Source organism: Tribolium madens, unplaced genomic scaffold (genome assembly GCF_015345945.1).
Source record: "Tribolium madens isolate multiple individuals breed KSU strain unplaced genomic scaffold, Tmad_KSU_1.1 Scaffold_91;HRSCAF=231;Tcas5.2_LG7, whole genome shotgun sequence".
Lineage (NCBI taxonomy): Eukaryota > Metazoa > Arthropoda > Insecta > Coleoptera > Tenebrionidae > Tribolium > Tribolium madens.
In genome coordinates, this window is record NW_025401063.1 from 19,309,112 (window position 1) to 19,333,834 (window position 24,723).

At 33.4% G+C, this 24,723-nt stretch overlaps 1 protein-coding gene across 2 annotated transcripts in view; it reads right to left on the reverse strand.

Annotated features, from left to right (window-relative positions):
- The window catches only part of LOC123010732 (S phase cyclin A-associated protein in the endoplasmic reticulum), a 37,715-nt gene that overhangs the window by 11,153 nt on the left and 1,839 nt on the right, over positions 1-24,723 (reverse strand). The window contains exons 3-8 of one of the 2 annotated variants that reach the window (XM_044407824.1): positions 20,967-23,906; positions 18,890-19,301; positions 18,778-18,835; positions 18,593-18,725; positions 15,168-15,295; positions 427-592 (exon numbers count right to left, since the gene is read on the reverse strand). In XM_044407824.1, coding sequence (XP_044263759.1) covers positions 427-592; positions 15,168-15,295; positions 18,593-18,725; positions 18,778-18,835; positions 18,890-19,301; positions 20,967-23,906 — 3,837 coding nt within the window. Of the gene's footprint in view, positions 1-426; positions 593-15,167; positions 15,296-18,592; positions 18,726-18,777; positions 19,302-20,966; positions 23,907-24,723 lie in introns of both variants that reach the window. The other variant, XM_044407823.1, reaches the window with a different exon arrangement.

The following is a 24,723-nucleotide window of genomic DNA, read 5'->3' on the forward strand; positions in this document are numbered from 1 at the left end:
TTTTTTAAGGATAGATACAACAATGAGGCACATTATAAAAATATTTCAATTCATATACCTACAAGGTATTCGAAATAAGATACACAACTAAGTTCTGTTTTTTTAAATGAAAACCCCAATTTTTTATTACATTTCTGGATTCGCCACTAAATTGTCAATATAACGCACCTTGGTTTCTTAGACTTACCTGCAATAGTTTTTGACTTATGCCGATTTATGTGTCAAAATTACATCGTACATAGACCCACAAAAAAATTCATAACTTCAAAATTATTCAAGATAATTTAACAAACTTATTTCCAGTTGATTCCTTAAGCTTAAGCGCGTCTTTTTTTTACTCGCTGGGATACCCTGTATGTTATAAATATGTATTTTGTATTCTCTCATGTAGCAAAATTATTGCGGTTTCTATCAAAAAAATCTTACTAGATGTGTGGGATCGGAATCTTCTGGACAGTGATCGGCCAGCGCTGCTAGAAATTCCAAGGCAGCAAGAAGGAAGGCACAGGCTGGAGGAACGTCGTGGACGGGGCCTCGCACCGCCAAACAACATTGGGCCAATTGTTCAACAATTCCAACGCACACGCAAAAGCTGAAAAAAACGGAACATGTGTTTTGGATGGATAGTGTCACGAGTAAAAGCGGAGCTAAGAGGCTGCAGATGACACATCTAATGTGATTATAGGGTGGGTTGAAATGCGGCATGTGCCCAGGCTCCCACACATGCCGACATAACTTATACACCTTATCAGATTAGAACGGTCATTGCGAGATGGCTAGTTAACAACACAGATGTGACTCGAAACGCATATGCTTACTGCAGGCCCTCCTGATTGTTGCTAATAAAGTGTGTGTTTCGTCACAGGTAGACTCCCTTAGCTAATAAATACATCACGAGCGAAATAATAGAGAAAGAAGGAACAAAAACACATTTTTCGGTTGAAAATTTATAAATCCTAACAAAGTTTTTTATTAAATCATAAAGTATTTTCATCTACTCGTACATCCATAATAAAAAAAAATAAATAAACAAACAAAATTAAATAGTAAAAAAAATGTTCACATAAACTTTCAAATTTCGACCTTATATATAAAATCCACGAGGTCTAAAATTGAGTTTAGTTAGATTTAGTAGGTTGTTAAGTGACATAAGCTTGAGTAAGTATTTAATTGATCACAAGGTTTTTAAAATCCCTAAAGGTTTTTGAAAGACTTATTAGAATTGTAATTTTGAAATGAGACACTTCCAAAACTCCAGTAGTTTAATAAATATTTAAGAATTTTGAAAATCGGTAACATTTCTATTCATTAAACAATTATATAAATCGGTTGTTTCATGGCTTAAAATAATAAAGCCCCCTTGATATCTTTCCGAATCTGGAGATGGTTTAATCAAAAATGTGTGCACCATTATGACGCCTCAGCAAATCACTATTCCGATCAATGAAGTGAATTTGATAATGATTAGAAACGTCGCCGTCGCCTGGAATAATGTCGAAAGACATGGCATAAACGGGACATAATGTCAATTCATAGCCGAGTAGATCGGACCCCAAGTTGTTCGCCGTCCCCCTCACATTCGCACTTCCCTTTTTATTATTTTTTAATCACCGTCAAGTCCAATCGTTACAGATTAATTTATTCCGTTTGTTTTGTTTCCAGCTATTTGGCAAACAGTCATTCTGTTTCTTTATTATCATCGTTTTCGTTCGTAATTAATTGACTACATGCTCCAGCGAGTGAAGCTCTCCATCCTGAGACACATGCAAATAAAGCTCGAGTTCAATATAGCCCGGTGAGGGCAACACAAACAATCTAAAATAGCATTTGAATCTAGCAAAAGCCACTAGAGCACGCTTGACCTGTCTCTGAAGTAGTTCATAAGCCCAGCGCGGCCTAACTTTGCTATTAACTTGTTGTAGAGGAATGGGTGCCGAAGCCGGCGGTCTGAAATTGGTGTCGATGAATATCGAAGGTTTATTCATTAATGCTTATCTGATAGAAGCATCTGAACAAACACCTGATTCGGTAGTTTTCAACCGACAAGTGCATCCGCGGCACTCTTTTTGCCTGAAGCAAAGTGAGTGGTTGGTTAAGTGTGATGATGGGACTGGTTGCAGAGAAAATGTGCTAAGAAGTGCACTGGCTTTCCAAATCTGGCCCGATCTCGTTTCCCCTCGTATGTTTGGACAGAGGGTCCCTGATGGAGCCGCTTCAACTACTGCTGGGCTCTTGTTACCGATGAGAAACTGGACGTCTGGGAAATGACATGTGGATGCGTCTACTTTGCTTAGCAGAACGATGACTCAAATCGGAAATGATCATATAAGAAAATTGATTGTAATTGTTATAATTATTAGTGACAATTCCATACGAACTCATCCAATAATAATTACATTTTACGCACTTTTCCGAGTCTTAAAAATCCTTAGAAGTACCGTCATTTTGTCCGATTTTAAAGTTTTCTGTTTTTAAAATTTTTTCAAAATTTTGAATGACCTACACTACAGGTTGCTGCATTTTGGATGTTCGAATAGGGAATCTCCGAAACTAAGATGTTTAGCCAAAAACGAGGATACATTCTGGAGCTCATTCTTTGAGGAAATAATATTGGTTAAAACCGCATCTCGCTATCGTCTTTTGTTTACGACTTACAAAGTTGATATTTTGGCGAAATCTAAAAAAAATTCATATCTTTGTTATTATACAAGATACGGATTTAAAATAAAGACATTATACAGACGCTTTTTTACGAGGAATTTAATAATGTAGTTAACAATTTTTTTCAGTTATTAGTTTAGCCGTAATAAAATAAACTTTTATTTTTTTAAATGGAAATCATAGGCGGCTTTGGCAAAACTTATTTTTTTCTGATCTAAAAAATATATATTTGTAACAGAATATTTTTTTATAACTATACTTAAAAAGTGAAATACATATTTTGTTTGATAATAGTTGGCCATAGAAAAACTATTTCACGCCAAATGTGTAAATAGTAATCAATAAGAGTTTTGTGAACTGTAAAATAAATGAAAAAATAGATAAAATTATAAAAATTTAAAAAATACGATACGTTAGAAGTATTGAACAAATATGCAAGCGCCTCAGAACAAAATTATTACATATTTTTAAAAAATCAAAAAATAGGAAAAATAAATGTGTCAACAGTTAACACAATTAGAAAAAACATTTTTTTGATGATCTAATGGAGGTAGGATAACGTTCCACATAGACGGAATTTGGGTATTTGAATAGCTATATCGTCATTTTTGTGTCATATAAAATATATTTTATTGAAGAATTAAAGCGGCTTTTTTTACAACACTCTATGTATCACTAGACATTACAGTGGTAATGTTAGCTTGTTTAAAAACAAAGAAATGTTATTAGTCGCCAATAAGTAGATTTACGATTTATTTTGCATTTTTTTCATTACTTAGTACTTAGAAAGCTCTTTCATTAGTGACACTGGTTGAATAATATAGTTTAAATCCTTTTAGTTTAAGATGCAACATTTTTTCATGGCCAACTGTGAACAAAAATCAAAGATAATTTTTTTGCTAAAAATGTATTATAATAATTTGTTACAAATGTATATTTTTTAGATAAGAAAAAACAAGCTTTTTAAAAATGACATAGCCATCTATGATTCCCATTTAAAAAAAAATACAAGTTTATTTTATTACGGCTAAACAAACAACTAAAAAAAAATTGTTAGCTACATTATTAAATTCCTCGTAAAAAAGTGCATGTAGAATGTCTTTATTTCAAATCTGTGTCTTCTATAATAACGAAGATATGATTTTTTTTAGATATCGCTAAAATGTCAATTTTTGTCTATAAGTCGAAAACAAAAGACGATAGCGGGATGCGGTTTTAACCAATATTATTTCCTCAAAAATGAGCCCCAGAATGTATTACTCGTTTTTGGCTAAACCTCTTAGTTTTAGAGATTCCCTATTCGGACATCCAAAATGCAGCACCCTGTACAAACAGGACAAATTGTCTTGTTTTAGTGTCGTTGACAAGAAATAACTTGCTTTGAAGACCTCAGTAATTTTGGGTATATCTTGATTTTCCATCACATTTTGATTTTTAAAGAATAATGTTGAATCTGATATGTATAAAAAAATGTACGACATAGAAGTGTAGTATTATATAATTTTAAAACACAAAAGTACTGATGTTAGAAGAACAAAGAAAGATCTCGAGAGGATTACTGTCACATTCAGTACATTCTCTGTGTTATTCCTATTGATAAGCACTTCCTCCCTTGACATACAAGACCCAAAATACAATAATAGCTAGTATTTGTTACAAATCGAATAATAAATGCGTGCCTCGAAAGCAAATAATGCATTCGACATTGAAGCACTCTATAAATTGAGTTTATTGATAGGAGCAGAAACTGAGTGCGCAAATAGTATGGGATTATAATAGTGGAATAATTGATAGTAGGTAGGTTTGAATATTTGATATATCTGTACGCGAATTTTTCCCATTTAATATTTCAACATCTAAGTCAAACAGTAATTTTCCATTTGCATATTCTCCATTTTGCCTTCTCCATTCTCCGAACGTACTCCAATTTAATTTTTCAACATTTTTAAAGCAATACACGAAAAATTATCTTTATAATTGGGTTCGGCTGTTTGATGTTTTCATTTTGCCATGTAAACTCGAGAGCAAGGATTCTTGGGCGGAACGATGGGAAGAGAAAGCGCGCCTCTCGTGAAATTGCTGTGGATCTGTGCAAACAGGCGGTATTTGAACAGTTTTAGGAATTCAGGCTACTCCGTAATTATATTTGGATTTCAGCCAGATACTTTTTCAGTTTTCGCTTTGTGCACATTTCAATTAGGCAAAATAAAATCATTTTCGTATACGAAGGCGAAGGGAAGACTGACTAGAGGAAAAAATCCATTTCGGCAAATGTGTGTTTCATGTACTTAAAAAAGCTTAATATTTTAAAAAGATACGAGCTCTCCGAAGAGCCTTTTTCATAACTGAAAACACCAATTTCCTTTCCAGGCGTAATTATAATAATCAAGCCCAAATTAGGTTTTAGCAATCCTTTTTCGAGACCTTTGAATAGAATATTGTAGATTTCATTCGACCGTAGCGTGACTCACTTTATTACTTTTTAATTTCTGTCAATTAAGATTTTCCTCTGTTGGCTTTCAATTTGCGCATAAAACACCCTTTTCACCAGCGTGAGCTTGTTTGATGTACTTCCAAAGACAGAATATTTCGAGAGATGCAAGCAAATTTAATTAGAATCGACAGGGAAAAAAGCCTCCCAATGTAAATTAATTACATGAAAAGTCCTCTCCCTCGTTATATTTTCGTGGAATTTTTGTTAGAAAAGATAATACCAGTTTCAATATGACTTTTTGTTTGGATTTGTGGATTGGGACTCGACACCGTTTTCGAACAACCAATTCACAACCATTCTTTAGATTCGATAAAAATTGTAATCTTTTATATCGATATCAATTTTTAATATTTAAATGATATTGACAGTGGACTGTCGGTAGTTAAAATTTGTATTTCGACCAAACAAACAACAAAATATACGACATATTATATAAAAAAGAGTTTTCGCCTTATTTGAGCAGCTCCTAAGTATATGTATTAAAGCAGGAAGTGTTAAAGTTAAAATATTTATGTGCTTCCATTAGTTTCAATATTTTGTGATCCTTTAGTCTGATGATGAGTTTTTTAATAATAAGAAACATAACAATGCCTAAAGTCTGACGCGACGGAAGAAAGTTATAATTTGACCCTTGAACCTGATAGCTGAATTTTATTTTTATTTCATATAGCTACATAAAATCCGTTGATGCAAATTTATGCATTTACCATTTTTTTCCATAAATAAAATGTAATTGTATATCAACATTTTTGTTAATGCATATGTACCAATTTTCAATTAATTCAGTCTATTTAAAAACAATATGGATTTTACAGAATGCAAATTCCATAAAATCGAATTAGTATTAAAATTAATGTATCATAAATACTTTATTTATATTTTAAACTACTGAAAAGGGTTGAATTTTGATTGCATTTCCATTTAATTGTTATAAAACTATTTTTAAACAAATATTTTGTAAAACCCTGTTTGTTTTCGATTAAATCCGTTCTACTAAATACTGATAAAAAACGAAACACAAAACCACATAATTCAGAAGAAAAGAAACCTGGTAGACCACATGGAGTAACTTGGATGACAGAATGGTAATCGTATTTATGTTTTTTATTTTGTACTCAATATAAAGAGTGCTTTTATCAACTAATTTCAGTAGATAAAGTAGTCTTTTATCGTCTGGTGAAATAAAGTAATTTTTATCTACTTTTTATATTTTATCAACTCATTTCAGTAGATAAAGTAGTATTTTATCGTCTAGTAAAATAAAGTAATTATCTACTCCTTATATTCAAGAAATTCTGGTAGGAGAGTACAAAACAAAACGAAATATACACGACGGTAAAGATTGTTTATTTACGAGTGAAAAGGTAAAGTTTACAAGTGACGAAGTCACGAGTGGACTTTTTCACTAGTAGATAAACAATCTTTATCGTCGTGTATAATATTTCTTTATCGTCTTGTATATGCAATAACTGTCAATGTACAAAAATAACAAAAGCCAATCTTTCGTCTTGTAGACTATAAGAAAAGACGAGAAAATTGTATATCCCTTTATGTGGTGAACACAACTTGTTACAAACCTTGAAATACTTTTTTTGATAAAATTAATAAATATTAGAATTTATTTTCTTACACAGACTAGTGGAAAACTCAGAAATTTAAAAGATTCAAAAAAAATCTTTAATTTCAAATGGACTGGTCCTTATCTTTTCAGTTTTTTTGTTTTAACTGGTAACACTTGTGGTAAAGAAGAAGTCACAAAATTCAAGACTACAGGCAAATTTACAAATCAACGCTTTTTGACCATGGAGTAATCTCAAAATTTGATATAGAAATATATCGATACAAAGGTTTTACCAGCAAAACATTATTTGCTTAAAATATAAAAGGCTTACTTTATTTCTTCAAATACAAACTTTCTTATACCATTAAGTAGATATAAATAAATAATATTTACATTAAAAAATCAATTCTAATGCTGTTTGAAAAATCCATGTGTTGTCCGCCCCCTCACGATAAAATTCGGTTATTAAAAGCTTGTTTGAATTTTTCAATCACGAGCACCGATCCTGGCGTCCAGATAAACTGATGATGTGTGGTGGCGTATTTTTTGTCCATATACGCATATAACAGAGGGCGTTTCAGTTATGAATAATTAATTTGATCAAGAATTCCTGCCTCTGGCTAGGGTGGCCCAACAAGAACCTGTATACCTACCTCCACCACGCGTCTGGTATGGGGATGTTGAAGCCTTCAGCGTTATTGATATTCCGCTCTGACATCTCATTGAATTATTTATAGTTCCAAGTATAGCGTCGGTGTCGAAAGGAGAGACGAACGAAAAAAATTTCATTTGGCAAATTTGTTTTTGCGATCTCGGATTACCAAGCTTTCAATATTTTGAAAGCAACACGAGATGCTAGAAAAAGCGAAATGAGTTACCCCACTTGACCGTATGGCCGCGAAATGAGCAATACGCGGCCCTTTCTGTTTATGCACATGTAGGATATACAGGGAGCTAAGGTGAGGGGAGATTCATTCGCCCACTGTGACATGTGCAAACAATGATAATCCCTGGATTATTTTAGTTTGATAGTCGGAGATGGGCGAGGAGCGGCACGATGAATGTCTCAATCGAACACGCCGCATTTCGTCCTATTATGTTATTATCGTAATTTAATTCGCTTATAAATGCATTTAAGTAGGACCACCCGGATCAGATGTGGCATTATTCGGAAATCGTGTAGCCGCTTAATTTGATTATCAAGTGGTGAAGCGCATTAAATCTTAATAAGAACGGAAATATAATTAGGAATTGATTAGGGAACCAAGGTACTAGGACCAAATCAAATTTCCACCATTTAATAATTATTAATTAAAAAATATTCACTTTGTTGTTTGTTCAACCCTGCCCACAGTCTAAGTTTTCACCATTCTTCATTAATCACCATGTATACCATACCATTTTTATCGTTTTCTCCTAACCTCATTATAATTTTGCCAAATCTTGTCTTGGCAAAGGTTTGTAATGATTATTCTGAGAACCCACGTTAAAATCTTGACAATTGTCACGGTGGTTTTAAAACGAGAGTTAATTTATCTTGTTTGTCATTAAGAGATAAATATTAAGGTTTTCGATTTGGCACAAAAGTGATTAAAACTGAAATACTTTTTTGAATTGTCAATAGAAGATATGTCATTTAAAGGGTGAATAAAGTGGAAAATTTAAAACGTATGCATGTTGGTGGGGGGTAATAACAATAATCACAGTATCGAGTGAATGATTGCCGGGTGCAGAGACTGCAAGTGCAAGTGCCTAATCATCACAAAAGGGGCGAAAAGCACCCCCTCAGCCGCATTACTGGCTTTGGAGAACCCTCCGTGCTGTGATAATGTTTTGGGGGCGGAATTTTAAAATGGGCTTTGAATAATGCCAACAATAAAACCGCACACGTTGCTACTATTCCTAAGAAACCGAAAAGCTTATACTTTAAATTAGATAAAAAGTATACAGAGTGTTTCAGCTAAAGTTTATCTTGCTTGTTGTTCATAAATAAATAATTCTATTTTTAAAGTTAATTTAATAAAAATCCTACGGATAAATTTTCTAATATTGCTAAATTTATCAATTTATTCTATTTTCAATTAGCTATACCAAATGAGACAGGAATTATACAAAATCAAAAAAGATTTTATTTTTATTAAGTACTTAGGTAATTAAATAATAGTATATTACATAACGAGCACGGAAAGTGATAAATAACGCACAAGCGGGAAAGTTGCGCACGAGGCGTTAGCCGAGTGCAGGCAATCCCGCGAGTGCGTTAGACACTTTCCTGCAAGTTTTGTACACTATTTTTCCTACGACCATAAATAATTTTTTTCTTACGAACATATTTTTTTTTCATAACGATATATTTTTTATAATGGATACAAAAAAAATACGTTAAATGAAAAAATACAAAACATTCGAGTGTGAATTGTGAGTTAGATTTCTAACACACAGTGCGAAAACAAATCGCTCAGGTTTTTGACATCGTACGATATTGCCAATTTTCGCGCATATGTAATTGTGCGTTATGATATAGTTTCGTATATGATGGTCGTAGGAAAAAAAATATTATCTACAATCAAAATCTAAATACATTTTTACTTTCCTTATCCTATAACGAAAGTATTGTAATCCGCTGAAATTTGATCTACCCAGATTTTTATATTTCTGGACGAATTATAGCTTCAAAACACCAAAAAAGTTGGTTTGAGCCATTGGGTCGTGTGTGTGTGTGTATCTGTCTGTAAACAGCATGTCTCGAGAACAATACGAGCTAGAAACTTGAAATTTGGTATGTAAGTAACTTGTAGGAAGGGGACGTAGCACGAAACAATTGGTAAAAATCGGTCGCACCGTTCGGCCGCAACGATCAAAAATCAAAATTATACGGTTGAATACAGGGTGATTCAGATAAGATAATGAGCCCGACGTTCTGGCGATGCAACCCAAAAATCAAATTTCATTTACGTTTTGATCTAATTTTAATTACGATTTGCATTTGCAATCCAAGTTATATCTTATATATCTTATGTTGCTCTGACAGTGCAATTTATGATTTATAAAAAAAAACTGTTTGTCTACCTTTAATGTTTAATTCTTTCATACATTTTGTATTGGATTTACACCGAAAAGACTTCTCTGACTTCTCTATCATTCCACGAGAACTGAATGGCACTAATGATCGTTTTCTGCACTGATGTCAGAGTGACAAAAGATGATAACTTGGATTCAACTTGCAAATCCTAATTTAAGTTGGATCAAAGGCGTAAATGGAATTTGTTTTTTAGGTTGCATCGCCAGATCGTCAGGCTCATTATCTTATCTGAATCGCCCTGTATACTATAAATAAATTCATGGGAATAAAAATTATTTAGCATCATGAAATTTACCTTATAAACAGTAAAATGTGATAAAATAAAAATAACAATGGGTACCGAACTAAAAAAAAAATGAACCCCAGACTCGAACCCGCGTCAACTATGATCTATTTCGTGTGTAATCCGGCAAGTGGCACTAACGCAAACATTAGGTTTGCTACTCGGATTTCCAACACCGTAAGGATGTTTTCCAAATAAGTTGGATAAGGAAAGTCGTGTGATGTTCACACCAATTTTTTTACAACTTTTTTTCATGAACACATTCATGAATCATTTAACAGACACTGAACTTAAACAAATTAATTTTATTTCGTTAGTTTTCTTCTAATAGATATACAGTGTTCGCTAAAAACAATTAATATTGAATTCATTGATGTATACTCCCATTAAATATAATCCAGTTGTGGTTTTTTAATTTCCCTGATGCATTCGAAGGAAAATTTGTTAGTTAATGAACAATGTTTTTACGGAACACTTTGTAAAATATAAACGTATTAATAATAAACAACTCATTATTAATCGGCGATAATAACTTCTACAATTATGATAATTAACGTTCGTTAATAAGTTTAGCATATAAAAATACTTTTATAATTTCCGTCATAACATAGAAAATCAAAAATTAAATCCCCATATACAGGGTGATTCACAAGGAATAATGAGCCTGACCAAATTTTCGATGCAACCAACATTACAGTTGTCGCAAAATAACTTGCGAAGCATAATGGTGGTTGCATCGAGAATTTGGTCAGGGTCATTATTCCTCGTGAATCACCTTGTATATTTTTTAAGTACCTAATAAATACAAAAGTATTGATTTAAATAATAAAAATAACTAAAAATATGAAGCATGAAAGCCCGAAAATTTAGACAAAATATAAATAATGAAAATGCAAATGTAATTAACATTCTTCTTTTTCCTTCCGCCCAGCCGTGCCAAACAGTTACTTAACCATTTATACACAGGCCAATTTTCTCCACTCTTTCTCCACACACACATGCATTACTTCGGGGACGAAACCTTCCGACAGCCCCCCCAAGTAATCTGCTAATGGGTGCGGGTGCCAAGTGCGATACGCGTTATGAATTCGATTAGCGCCGCCGGACCGCACCCATTCATCCACATTACGTGACAGTGTAACTGCAGCGACCGCCACCTCGACGACAACTTCCATCGTAGACACAAAAACCAAAACCGTCCAAAAAATGAAATTGAAAAAATTCGGAAGCGAATCGCCCTGGATTATGACACAGGGTGGTGCATTGCGGTGTCAGGTCGACAGATGTGCAGATGAGTAGATAAGGGCGCGTATGTCTATCTGCCCTGTCACCGGCCCTCTCATCCGACACGGCTATTTAATATTTGATACTCATTATTATTAGACCAGTTAGGGGATTCGACGACCTCCATGGATGAGGTACATAAACAGACAAGCCGCCAGGGTACGGATTTAGGCTCTTTAATTTAGGATCCGCAGCAGATTATCGGAAAATAATAGATTTTTAACGAGTGGCGGCAGAGGGGAGAGTGCTTCCAAACACTTTGACAATATCAAAATTATACGATAATAAATAAATAAAAATAATAAAGTTTTGCCACTTTGCCACTTGAACCATCAACTGTTTCGTTGGGTACAGAAAACTTCTTAATAAGAAAAGATTTAAAAATAACAAAGCTTATAGATAATGAAATTTTATCCAGGTGCACATCGAAAGTGGATTAAAACTGAAACATGTCTTGACTGATTTCTACGTCTCAAGTTTCAATTAACGGTGTGATCCATGTTAAGATTCCTATTAAAAGTTGGTGTTCGAGATTAGCTGAATGTTTGCATATAAACTCCAGTAGCAGCAAAGACTTCGTTCTGTGTACCTTACATTTTCAAGTAAATCAACTTAGAATCCCGTTATTATAAACACATTTTAATTATAGCCGTGTACACAATGTTCTCATCAGAGACGACAAGCAAGAATACCTATTACATCTTTACTCCACATCAAACAGTAAAGAAAATTTCGAATCTGTCAGTGTGCAAGACAAAAAAATCTAAACTGTTCATAACTTTCCCATGCGTTAAGAAAAATAAGAAAAGATCTCAAAAAAAGCCTGATCATAAATTCAAGATGCAAGAGTAGTTGAAGCTTTCATCGGTTCTGCGTAGTCCACTCGAAAGCCTCGATGGGTTCTGAGAAACGCGCTTCGGTTTATTTAGTAATCGAGATCACGGTAATCGAATGTTGACCTCTCAAAAATCCCACATAAAATTAACAATGCAACCAATATTAATAAACGTAGGTGAGAAGACAGATTTAGCTTCTGAACTAGTAATCACTAATGTAATGTAATTATGAATTCGTGGCTAAAAATTTTAATTTTTACTCCCGAAAATTCTATTTTGCATCTGAAAGAATAGACTTATTCTAAACGCAAAATAGAATAAGCTTATTTTGATACCAAAACATATGCTTTCATGAGCCATTTCAACACCGATTCGGGTGCTGAAATAGACTAGTGCAATTTACTTTTTACAGGTTGTCAGCGGCGTTTTGAGCGATTACTCTTTTTTCAGGTGGTATGCATGAAATATTTGCAGTATTCATTGTTTATTCAACAAAATTTTGACAAATACTTGACACTTTGTGACATTTATTACCAACCACAAACTTATTAGAGCAAGAATTCCTAAATTTTGAAAAATTGACTTTTATGTTAAAAAAGTACGTAAAACACGCAAAATAGAAAATATAGCATACAAAACTTGTTTCATAAGTCATTTGTGTTATAAAACTCGCCCTTCGCTGCTCGTTTCAAAAACTTGAACTCGTTCCACAAAACAACTTGCCTTACGAAATGCATTCTTTAATATACTATTTTTTTTATAATTGTTCAACTTTCTTTAATACAAATGTTGAATACCTAATTTTCCTAAAAGTCCTAAAGTTTTGAGCTTTAGAATTGTTTTAGATATTTATAACTTTTTCAAAAACTTTTTCTGTTTTTTAAACTAAATGTAACCATAATTGATAATATAAACAACAATAAATAATCTATAATCCAATTATTGATAGTGGGCCATTGTCCATTATTGCATCAGGAACGATTTCTCCAAAAATTCGACGTTGTAATTGTTCTCATTTCAGGCCTCCCATCTCTTGTACATTTTTCTGTTCAATATTGACCAAAACTCTTCAGTTGATCGAGCCTGAGGTTGTACATTAGGAGAATTGTCTATTTTAGGTACAAAATTTATATTGTTTTCGTTTAACGGTTACAATCATTTTTTATCCCTCAAAATTTTAGGTCGACCACTTTTGAACAAATTAACACAGGGTATACACACTCTTCACATTCCTTTATGGTCCGATAAATTGTTGTTACAGAAATATATTTTTTTTTTCTATAAATTGCAACAATTTCACGCTTAGGGATTCCTCAACTAGAATGTGTACCATTAACGAACATCTATCTGCCTTATAAAACATTTTCGAAAACCCGATTCAAACAACTAAACTGCCATAACATAAACAAGTTAATTGTCATATTTTTCTTCCAGCAACAACTTATTTAAAGACCATTTGGTATAAATAAAAACTTCTAAAAAAATTCCCAAAACTTTAGGACCATACGTTATGAGTAAAAGAATGCTTTCTAAGTTTCTAAAAACGAAGTTTTTAATAACAGGGTGCAACTATTGTAGCAGTTGGAGTACGGCAAGCAAAGCGAAGAGTGCTTCAACGAGAACAGTACAATAACACGACTCATAAAAAACGTAAAACTTTTAAAAAATTTCAGTTTATCTAGTGTTGCCACATTCAGACCATTCTAATTTAGACATAGAATTGTTACAAAATAACAATGTCAAACATTTAATCGTAATATACTAAAAATAAACAACGATAATAATAATAGCGTTTTTAACTACATCAAAAACTATTACAAGCTTCTTTAATTCCTGGTTATTACGACACTGTCTTTAAGTAAAATAGTTTATGTCTAATGATGTAAATTTTTAATTAGTAGAATCAGGACCACAGGATCTCGTATATGATATTGCTTTCACTAAGCAGCTTTCATCTAAATGATGATATTGGTATTGAACTAGGTTATTATAAAAAGTCATTAGTTTTAATATTGGTAACATCACATTGTCAAAAACCAACTTGACCAAAAAATGCTATTCTTGTTTTTACGTCGATGTTGAATAATTTTTAGATACATTGTTCTCCATTTTTTTTTTTTGAATTAAAAATTTGGGCAACTCTCCCTTTACGTTCAGCATAAAATTAGGACTTTTTGTGCCTCTAAATTGTCTGGATTTGTTAACACCTAGAACAAATCACGTGTAAATGGCAAAAGTGTCAAGGGCGTCGCACACTACCATTTTTATATAAACCCGTAACACACACAGTTACTAACCCTATGTTAATTTCGCAAATCGATTGTGAAAAAAGCTCCGAATTTACATCGAGCGCCGATAATGGCATGCATGCACTTCATTTAAATTTGATGCATGCGTTTTAAAGTGACCCATATGCCGCGTTTGCTACTAAATCACAGTGAACCCCCTTCATTTATTTAATAAAACCCTCCTTCAAATTCACGTCACGTTCGATTGTGACGACTTTATTTAGACGAATTAGCACCGGTCCGTGCCCTCTAATCTCGTCGCGCTCGCTACCAAAAGGAATATTCGATGAGCGGTGAGAAAACGTCGTTTTATTTTTTCTTTTCGGCGTTTTTTTCCCTGGACGCTAGAAGGAAAACAAGGGTTTTGACTTTCCGGGGACTAAAAACAATAGTGGGACACCCCGACAAAGGAACAGTCGGTTTCTTGTGTGGAGTGCAACACAAACACGATTTGTGTAAATAGAAAGAGGGACGGACGGAGGCCGATTGTCTGCGACAGACATTTCTTTTCTATTCGATCAGGTTACCGGTGTTAGAAACTGTGCTAGGTCTCACTTAACAAAAACGAACAAATTTTTCAAGCTATTCTCTAAACATAAAATTGCCCCAATTATTTTCATTCACCATCTGTGTTATTAATTGTCTAAAATTGTATAAAAACAAAGACAGTCTACTTACCTAACGATGTCGTGAAGTCGATGAGCTGGAACAGTTTTCGGCGTGTTTCTCAACACTGTAGCCAAAAGCTGCATCAATGCCGTACAAAGATTATCCGTTGGTGGTAAATCTTCCGAACATCCCAAACTCTACAATAAAAAATCTAATAAACTTCAAAAACTTTATCGCTACATTTTTTTTTTCGATGGAATTCGCTTCCACTCTGATTAAATTTGAGAATGTCCGTCCGGATATTATTAAATTTTCCGATTTTATTGGGCATGTAAAAAACGTAAAAGTCCCCGAAATTGAATGTCCGGCGGTCCATTTGCCGATTCGTTCAATCCAATTACGTCTAATATGCATCCTCGTATAGATGCGTTTACCCTTTTCTTTTGATATGCATCGACGATTTTTTATTTGTTCGTATATTTTTATTGTTGCCTTGCAATCCAAATCGTATCGGTTCGATGTAATATAGGTTTTTCTTTTTATAGTTTTTCAATTCACTAAATGTATACGAGTAGTCCCCCTTCAATGTATGTCCGACTGATGTGTTTAATTTTGAAACGTCAAAGAGATAAAAAAGTTCCAAAGAATCAATCACATTAACGTCACATTTAACAATTTAAAATAAAATCAGATTTCGAAACGTATAATATACTGTAAAGTTTTTTATCAGAATTATTGAGAACTCAAGAATAATAATAAAGAAAGGAGAAATAACGAGTGAAAATGATATTGATTATTAGGAATTTCTGCCTCTAATTACACCGATCAGCATCAGTTTCGGTTCCTGCAATATTTGTAGCACTTTTTATAAATTTAAAAATAAAAACCATTTTTGCGTATCACATCCAGTTTTTACTAATGTCAAAAATAAAAGCCAAGAACGTTGCCTTTTAGCAAATTTCATAATTTGTTTCAAATTAAATTCAAACAAGTTTGAACATACTCGTATTTGATATGAGAAAAATAGCGATGAGAGATAAAGAAATGATATCAATATAACATAAACATAGTGGTTGCCTACTGTTGGACATTAAAAAGAGATTCAGCTAACAATAAACAAAAAAAGTCACAAAAATCTAAACGTTTATTTTTTTTTGCAAATGATAGAAATGCGAAAAATTCTCAATTTATACTTTTTCTTAATATGTAGATTAATCACTCTTATGTACTTTTTTAGGTTTCAGGTTTTGTAATGTAAAACTAATTATTCAACTATTATTATTTAGTTAAAAAATAAATTATTATTTCTTGAATTGTTAGAAAACTCAATGTGACAGGGTAATTCAGAAGTCATTTCGAGAATCCTAGCCCACAAAAAAAATCCTAACACAAAAATTTTTTGGTGTATCAAGCAACACCAAATCTCTATTGGTATGAATGAGTAACCCGACTAAGAGAACTACAAGGTATGTACGAGTATGTATAACAAAAGTATGGTTAAAAAAATTGTATAAATAATTTTCGGCCAAAAAAAAATAATGAATTTTAAATACAAGGTTTTATACTTTAAATTTTTTTCGACATTTAAATTGCTGTTGACGATGAATTATTAGTACCTTTAAAAAAAAATCGTAACCGTGACCACTTTGAACACAAACAGCACACATGATAAAAACTTTAGGTAGGTAAATATTCATATTAATCATTTGACGATTAGATAATTATTAAACACATTTCGAAATATCAAAGACTGTTTACTAAAAAACGAAACGTTTGTACAAAATATGTATATCTAATTCTTACTTTTTATGAAAGTATGTAGTTATGAAAGTACGTAGTTCTTAATTTTATTTTAGCAAAAAATATGCAACACATGATATTAACAAAACAAAATGTTCAATATTATTTCATTGATTTGAATTTGTTTTAATTTAGATTAGTCTTGTATATACATATTTAAAATTATAGGTAGTTACTAGTGTGCTTGTATTAAAAATATTGATTGATTTTCATTTCTAAACTTGACTACTCACTTCTTATCAATAAAATCTACTAAACTGCACGAACCCTTTGAAATGTTTTGTTGTTAATGTCAAAAAACTTAAATTTCATACGAACAACTTAACTTAAAAATTAATTATGAATTAGGTGTTTAAAAAAGGTACAGTTACGGAATTAAAATTTCGGGCAGTATTTTTCTGTCACTTTAAAAAATTAATTGTAAACTACCCTTTACTGTCAGCATGACTGAGATTTGACAATTAAACTTTTTTTGTTGTTGAAATTGTTAATTAAATCATTTGTCTTAAGAAATTTATTAATTGAACTAAGTGTAATTAAATCATCGCTTTGATCTGCCACCTACCCGTTATTATGCCATCACAAATCACTATTTTTGAAAGTAAGTAAGTCAAAATGACATAAACATGACAACAGTAAAAAATTAGGTTATTAATGTAAAGGTTGTTTTAGAGTTTACATTATAAAAATGACAATACTGTCTGAAACTTTAATTCCGCAACTGTACTTGGTATTTATTTGTTTTAGTAGAATAATAAATTCTTCTAGAAAATAGTACATAATATGTATGCAATATTTGGTTAAATGTACGTTTTACTGAACTAAAGTATGGCTCGTATAAATCGTAGTTAAATAGTTATGCTATAGTCGTACAATCATATACGAATATACAGAAATTTTGAATATGTCCCAATTCCTTTTCATCTTTAATCTCCTTCTTTTGTATTAAAGCTTTTACCAAAAAGAGTAAAAAACTCAATAGCATATTAGATTATACGAACATAAAGAAAAAAGATTCGCATGAAAAAGATTTTTCGGTGGCATTTTAGAAAGCCCTTCACCGTTCGTTGGGTTGATATTAATTCAGGGCGTGCATTCTGTTTTATAGGCAACTCGGTCGGCGGTGGCGGATAGAGAGCCTCTCACGGCACGACGGCTAAAAGCTTCGCGCTAATGCACCCACCTCTTACTTTCCCGCACCCCTCAACCTTTTTCACAAATTTCAACCCTAATAGTTACGTATTTAGGGTGCTTTTTCTCTGTCACAGGGAAGTCGTTGAATAGGATGCAGTAAATGCCATGAACCAAGAAAAGTATATACGGTGATGAACTTCACCACAAGGGTGCGCCACTTGGTGGATTGAGTCGATACGGTATCCTCCCACGGACGGGAGGAGGAGCGTCGAGAAACATGAAAGGATACAATCGAAATGGTAGCGACATCTTCAAATAAAACCGTCTAACAACTGTTCGAAGCAGCTATAACTAGCGCCCTCCTTGTTCGAAAAACGCCAACAGCTTTCGATTTGAGTGAAGCCACCTACATCTAAAGTTTATACAAAGTTGCATTTCTACATTTCTCTCAGCCTTACTTGAAAGTTACTGACAAAAATAATCAATAACCAATGTATTTTAATACTGCGAACGTTGCGAAAAAGTCTATTGTAGTTTTACTAATTTTTAATTTTACTTACCTGAAATTTGGTATTAAGTAAATCCATAGCAGGTGTGAGACGATTTGACATAACAATATATTCACAATTAGTGCAACCACTCCCTGATCCTTTACAGGCGATTTGCCACAAATTGCAACAAGTGATCAAAGTTCTACAAAAAATAACAATATACTCATTATAATAATTTAAATCTGTTAAATTACTTTGTCGAAATAGATAAATTCGTGGTATCTTGGCCAATTGTAAGTAATTTTCCCAAAACTGTAAATCCACCCACGTTATGAAACACGATCAAATCATTATCAATCCCTTTACTTAATGATCTAGTAAGCTCATTTAGAATTCTATCCAACTGACTTGAACTGGTCGGAGACAGCCCTTGACTAGCTTGATTTGTAATACTACCGATAGTATTAATACTTCTATTCAAACTTCGTTTATTGGCACATTCAACAATATTCGGCTTGTACGAAGTTTCAAATTCCGCTCCTTTCATTACCATTCGTTGTCTAATTTTTTTACATCGTTTTCGATGAGCTTTACCACGCTCTTTAGCAGCCACGCCTTTAGGATCTTCTTTACCGGCCGGAGCGTCGACTATTTGTTTCAAATTGTACTGTTCTAATTCTTTAGTTGTCAGAATATTCTGACCAGGATTTGCTTGTTTTACGGCTTCGTGGTGCGCTCGACCACGTAAATGACTCATCAAATATACCTCTGATTTGATCTAAATACAAAAATTAAATTAAAATCAAATTTATTTTTAACCCAGTCAAATTAGACAAATCGGTGGAAAAAAATCCTAGAGAGTTGAAATTTTTTTAAAACGCTTTCTTTACACTTGAGTAGACATATATCAAAAGTCCTCGAAGGTGGGGGGCGAGCTCGAGGAGGGGGAGAGGGTTAAAGGTGTCTTTTTTTGGTTCGGAAATTATCACTCCTATAGATTTTTATCTTCTTATCAAAATTAAAGCTTACAAAATTTCCTACAAAAATGTCCTTTGCATTTTTGTTGTAGGACTAACCGTAAGCGAGTTATAGGGCAGAAAAAAACATCATTTCAAAAAATGTGCTTTATCTGCATTTAAAACAGAATTAGTCCTGTAATTTAAAAAAAAACTGACAGTAAATTGAATTTACTGGGTCCAATACTTCATTAAAGGAAGGGGGAGTCACGAGGGTCTATAAATACGTTTATGTAATTTATGCAGAATTTTCTGTAGAAGTCAATTTCTGCATCAAAATTTCCTAGAAAAATGGTCCCATTCATTTTTGTCGTAGGACTAACTGTAGGCTTCAAAAGTTTGGAGTCCACATAAAATTGCATTAAAAATCCTTTGAAACACATTTCATTAGTATATGGTAAGTATTTATATGTGTAGAGCGTTCCCCAACTAGGCTGATCTGCCTGAAAGGTGACTCGGGTGTAAACATTTAAACGGAGATATAAATAAAAAATTTGGATGAAAGAGATCTATAAGGGTGTTAAATGAGGTGTAAATGTTTAAACAAAGATATAAACACTCTCCTTAGAAGTGCACTTTTCAAATTTTAATGAAATAAAATAGAGTTTAAACGCTTAAAAATAAAATTAGAAACATGAAATTTTGAATTTTGAGAGTACAGAAGTGCACTGAGTCGACACTTTATGAAAATCAACATTTAATATTTATCCATAAACATAGCCCATGCGAAGAACGAGACTACTATAACTGAGTCCTATACATAACATAGGTAATTATCTAGCTTTACAGAGTACCTAAGCCTATGGAATGGTTTTGTGAACGGGCTTTTTCCCATTTTATACCAGAAATACACGCGGACAAAGTCGCAGGCAAATGCTAGTTCAGCATATAAGGATGACTCGGAAGACTTGATAGACCCTCGTGGCACCTTCTAAAAAACTGTTGGATCCAATACATTCAATTTACTGTAAGCTTTATTCAAATCATCGATATTAAAATCATCTATTTATTAATATTGTACTGAACAAGACTGCAATTCGGTTTACAATGTTTAAGTTGAAGACGAAGATCCAGCATATGAGGACGAGTCGAAAGACTCCCCCTTCCTTTAATGAAGTGTTGCACCCAATAAATTCAATTTGCTTTCAGTTTTTTCGAATCACAAGATTAATTCTGTTTTAAATGCGGATAAAGCACATTTTTTAAATGATGTTTTTTGTCAGCCCTATAACTCGCTTACAGTTAGTCCTACAACAAAAATGCAAAGGACCATTTTTGTAGGAAATTTTGTAGGCTTTAATTTTGATAAACAGACAAAAACCGTTAGGCGTAATAGTTTCCGAGATATAAGCAAAAAAAACAAAAAAAGATATCTTTTCCACCGATCGTCCTATTTTTGTCTAATTTGACTGGGCTATATGACTTACCAAGGTATTACAAGCTGTACAAAACTTCTGAGTAGGGTAAGGAGTACTGTTCGGTGCTTGATTATCCTCATTATGACACCTGTGAATCGACAACTCCAAAGCCTTCTGCCTGATCTGCTCCATATTTTCTTCATGTCGTCTCTTCGACTCTTCCTGCTTCTGCTCGATCCTTTTCTGCAGTTCTTGAGTAGAGGCTAATTGTTGGGCATGGAGAGCAGACAACCGCTCCTCGCGATCTCTCGCTTTTTCCCTTGCCAACTCCTGCCGCTCTCTCTCCCTTTGTTGTTGTTGTTGTCCAATTCTTTCATCCCTTTGTCTTCTTTCATCTTTCAAACGATCTAATCTCTCCTTTCGTTCCCTCTCTAACGCTTTTCTTCGTTCCTCGACAGCGGCTTCCTTTGCCGCTTTTTCCTCCAATCGCTTGCGTCTGTCCTCTTTTATGCATTGGATGCGTCCGCGTTGCTCCCGACAAGACTGAAGAAAATCATGACGTTTATTCTGGGCTTCAAGTTCATTAATGAATGCAATTTCTTTCAGTTTTTCTTCTTCATCGTGTGCTTTCTTGATAATGTCCTTAATGTAACGACGCCGATTTTGTGTCGCTTTTTGCATACGTGACTCCATTCGTTTCCTTTTGTCTTCGATAAGTTGAAGTTTGGCAGCTTTGACATCTTCAACACGACACAAAAGCGCGTGAAGCTTTTGAGTTTTTTCCTGTTGCAAGTCTTGACGTCTTTGTTCGGCGCGTGCTTGTTTCGCTTGATACTTTCTCAAAGCTTCAGCTAGACTCACTTTGCGCGCCGGATTCGATAACTTTTGATGTAGCACCAAAGCACGTCCAGGATGTCTTGCATTTAAATCTTCTAAAGCGGCCAAAGTATCAATTCGATCACTCCAAGACATTCCAGCCAACATAGGTTCGTATCGAGCTTCCAAAGACATAGAATAGTCATCCTCGTTGGTGGGTTCAATCTGAACATCATCGCTGTCACCTTGCAACTCGCCATCGGTTTCCGTCTCTGTATCAACTTCAATTTCTAAACACTTCAACTGTTCGATTTCTTTAGTCAAACGATCTTCTTCCTCCGACAATTGTTTCGCTTTCTTCCTATGCTCTTCCTCGGTGGCTGAGTCCTCCTGAAGATCTTTAAATTTCGTTTCATCGTCGGTTTCTGAATCGATATCAGAAACTTTCATACGTCTCTCTTCGGCAGTTTTTTTAATATGAAGATTTGTCTTGTTTTTCTCAGAGACACAGTTTTTGGACACTGTCATTCTACTTAATGTTGTATGGGATCGCCTCAAAGGAGTCCTACCTTGATCTTTTAAAGATTTAAAAGTATTCAGATTTTCTTTTACACTTTTCTCGATACATTTGGGTGTTTTCACTGCTTCGTTATTTTCAGGCAATAAAGCTAAAGCTGGCAGACTTGCAGTCGCGCTTACTTGATGAAATCTCGTCGCCCAAGTTAAAGCAGTATCAGAACGCCTCGACCTATTATTATTATTCTTGAATCTAGATCTAGTCTTCACAGTCAACCAACCATCAGAGTGTTGATTATCATTCTGCGTGTTATCATTATTAAGAGTTTCCGAAGAACTCGCAATACTGTTACTCGAATTTGTCACAATCGTTCCTTGATTTACCAGTGTTTCAACAGAACTGGCATAGTCATTAAACGACATAGATTTGTTCAAATGTTCTCTAGTTAAAGTCGTTTTACTTTTAGTCAAAACCGGAGGCTTTGCTTGCTTATTCAGTGTGAATTTGGACGGATTGACCACTTTTGGTGCAGTTTTAGATCTTTGATCGGCTAGTTTAATACTTTTCATGTCACCGACGGTTCTGCTTCGAGATAAACCAGTTCTAGCAGGATTAACAGTTGAAGTACGAGCACTAGCAATTGGTTTAGTTAGTCTAACCGCCGGTCTTACCACAGGCCTTGTCTCAACTTTTGGTTTAACAGGTGGTACAGTCTTACCCGAAAAACTTTTAGTTAAAGCTGTAGAATATGCAGGTCGGGTGGTGGTGGTAACAGGTTTAGCAGTTTTGATCGGTTCACTTTTAGTATTTTTGTTAAGAGGAACAGTTTTCTTGTCGATTTCTTCAGTTTGACATTCTTGGTTGAGTTTAGTCGGTTTCTTTACTGGTGGTAACTTGGGAAAATCTTCAGTATTAGTACTTTTCTCAGCTGTTTGACTTTGTAGACAAACCTCAAGATTTGCTTCTTCTGAAATTTTCTCTTGTGATACATCTTCTGTGCTTTTCTTTAACTGAGTTTTAGGTTTGTTGTTTGTGTCAACTTTAGGCTTAATGGTTCTAGTTGTATCTTTTTTTGTCATTGAGACATTCGATTTAGCGTCTTTTGACTTAGGAGCAGACTTTGGCTTAACCTCCGGAACCTTGACAGCGTCTGTCTTTCTCTTAGATACCGGAGACTTAATTAATTTTACTTGGTCTTCTTGTTCAGTTTGACTTTCAACAGCTTTTGTCTCAATTTTAGGTTCCTCCAAATCTTCAGGTGAAGTTTGAGTGTCCACATTTTTAGGTGATCCAGGTGTCTCTATCACTTTTCCTTCTATTATTGGTTGTTCAATCGTAGGAAGAGGGCTTGTAGGAGCCGAAGCTGAATTTTTAATTTTATTGGATAAAATTCGAGGACTAATTTTTCCAGATACGTTGGGACTATTACGTCCGGACCCCAAATTAGGACTTGATTTACCAGATCTATTGTTACTTTTTGATAAATCTGTTTTACAAATATCCCAAGTGAGAGATGTTGGTCTTTGTAAAGGTGGGGTATTTTCATAATCCCACTTTAGACGAAACCAATCCGCTAATGCGTTAAAATCTCTCAAGTAATTTTCTAAAACTAATAATACTTCTTGGCATTCAGTAATACTTTCATGTGTTTCCACTGTATTGTAAATTTCGGCAATCTGTAATTAAAAAAATGAACAATTAGATTCATTACTTTTATATTAGAACAAAATAACAATACACTAATATTTTCTGCTGCTATCAACTATCAACCACCCACCTATTTTAATTATTTTAATGCCATGAATAAAATAATAATAATAATAATAATAATAATAATAATAATAATAATTTTTTTTTTATAATAATAATAATTTTTTTGTACAGTATCTTATTTTGTTAAATGGAATAGCAATCAAGTAACTTATAAAAAATACTTCAAAAACTTGTTAACTCTTTCAGGGACGGTGGGTTAAAATTTAACCCACCACATTTTTGGCCGAATCGGTACGGTGGGTTAAAATTTAACCCACCTTAATTTATATTTTTAAGCAATTTTGCCCATTAATGGTAATATTTCTAATAATACAGACATTATTCTTGTAAAGTGTACCACATTTTTTTATTTACGATTAATGAACTTAATATTATTATAGAAATTATACAATTTATTAATTAGTTTGAAATACTTACATTTTTATGATAGTTATTTTCACTTAAAACACATTTGAATTGTTTTTTGAGAACATACACACAGTAGACAATGATTATTATAAATAAAAAGAGAAAAAAACAAAACAAAAACACACACACAAATGTAAAAATCTGGGTAGGTCAAATTTCAGCAGATTACAATACTTTCCTTATAGGATAAGGAAAGTAAAAATTACTTTCAGTGGGATTAGAATTTCCATCCTCCGGTTTATCAGGCAAATACGTTCCTATTTCAACTAGTACGCTTTGTGACGTCATTGTGCAATTTCAGCATATTTTTCG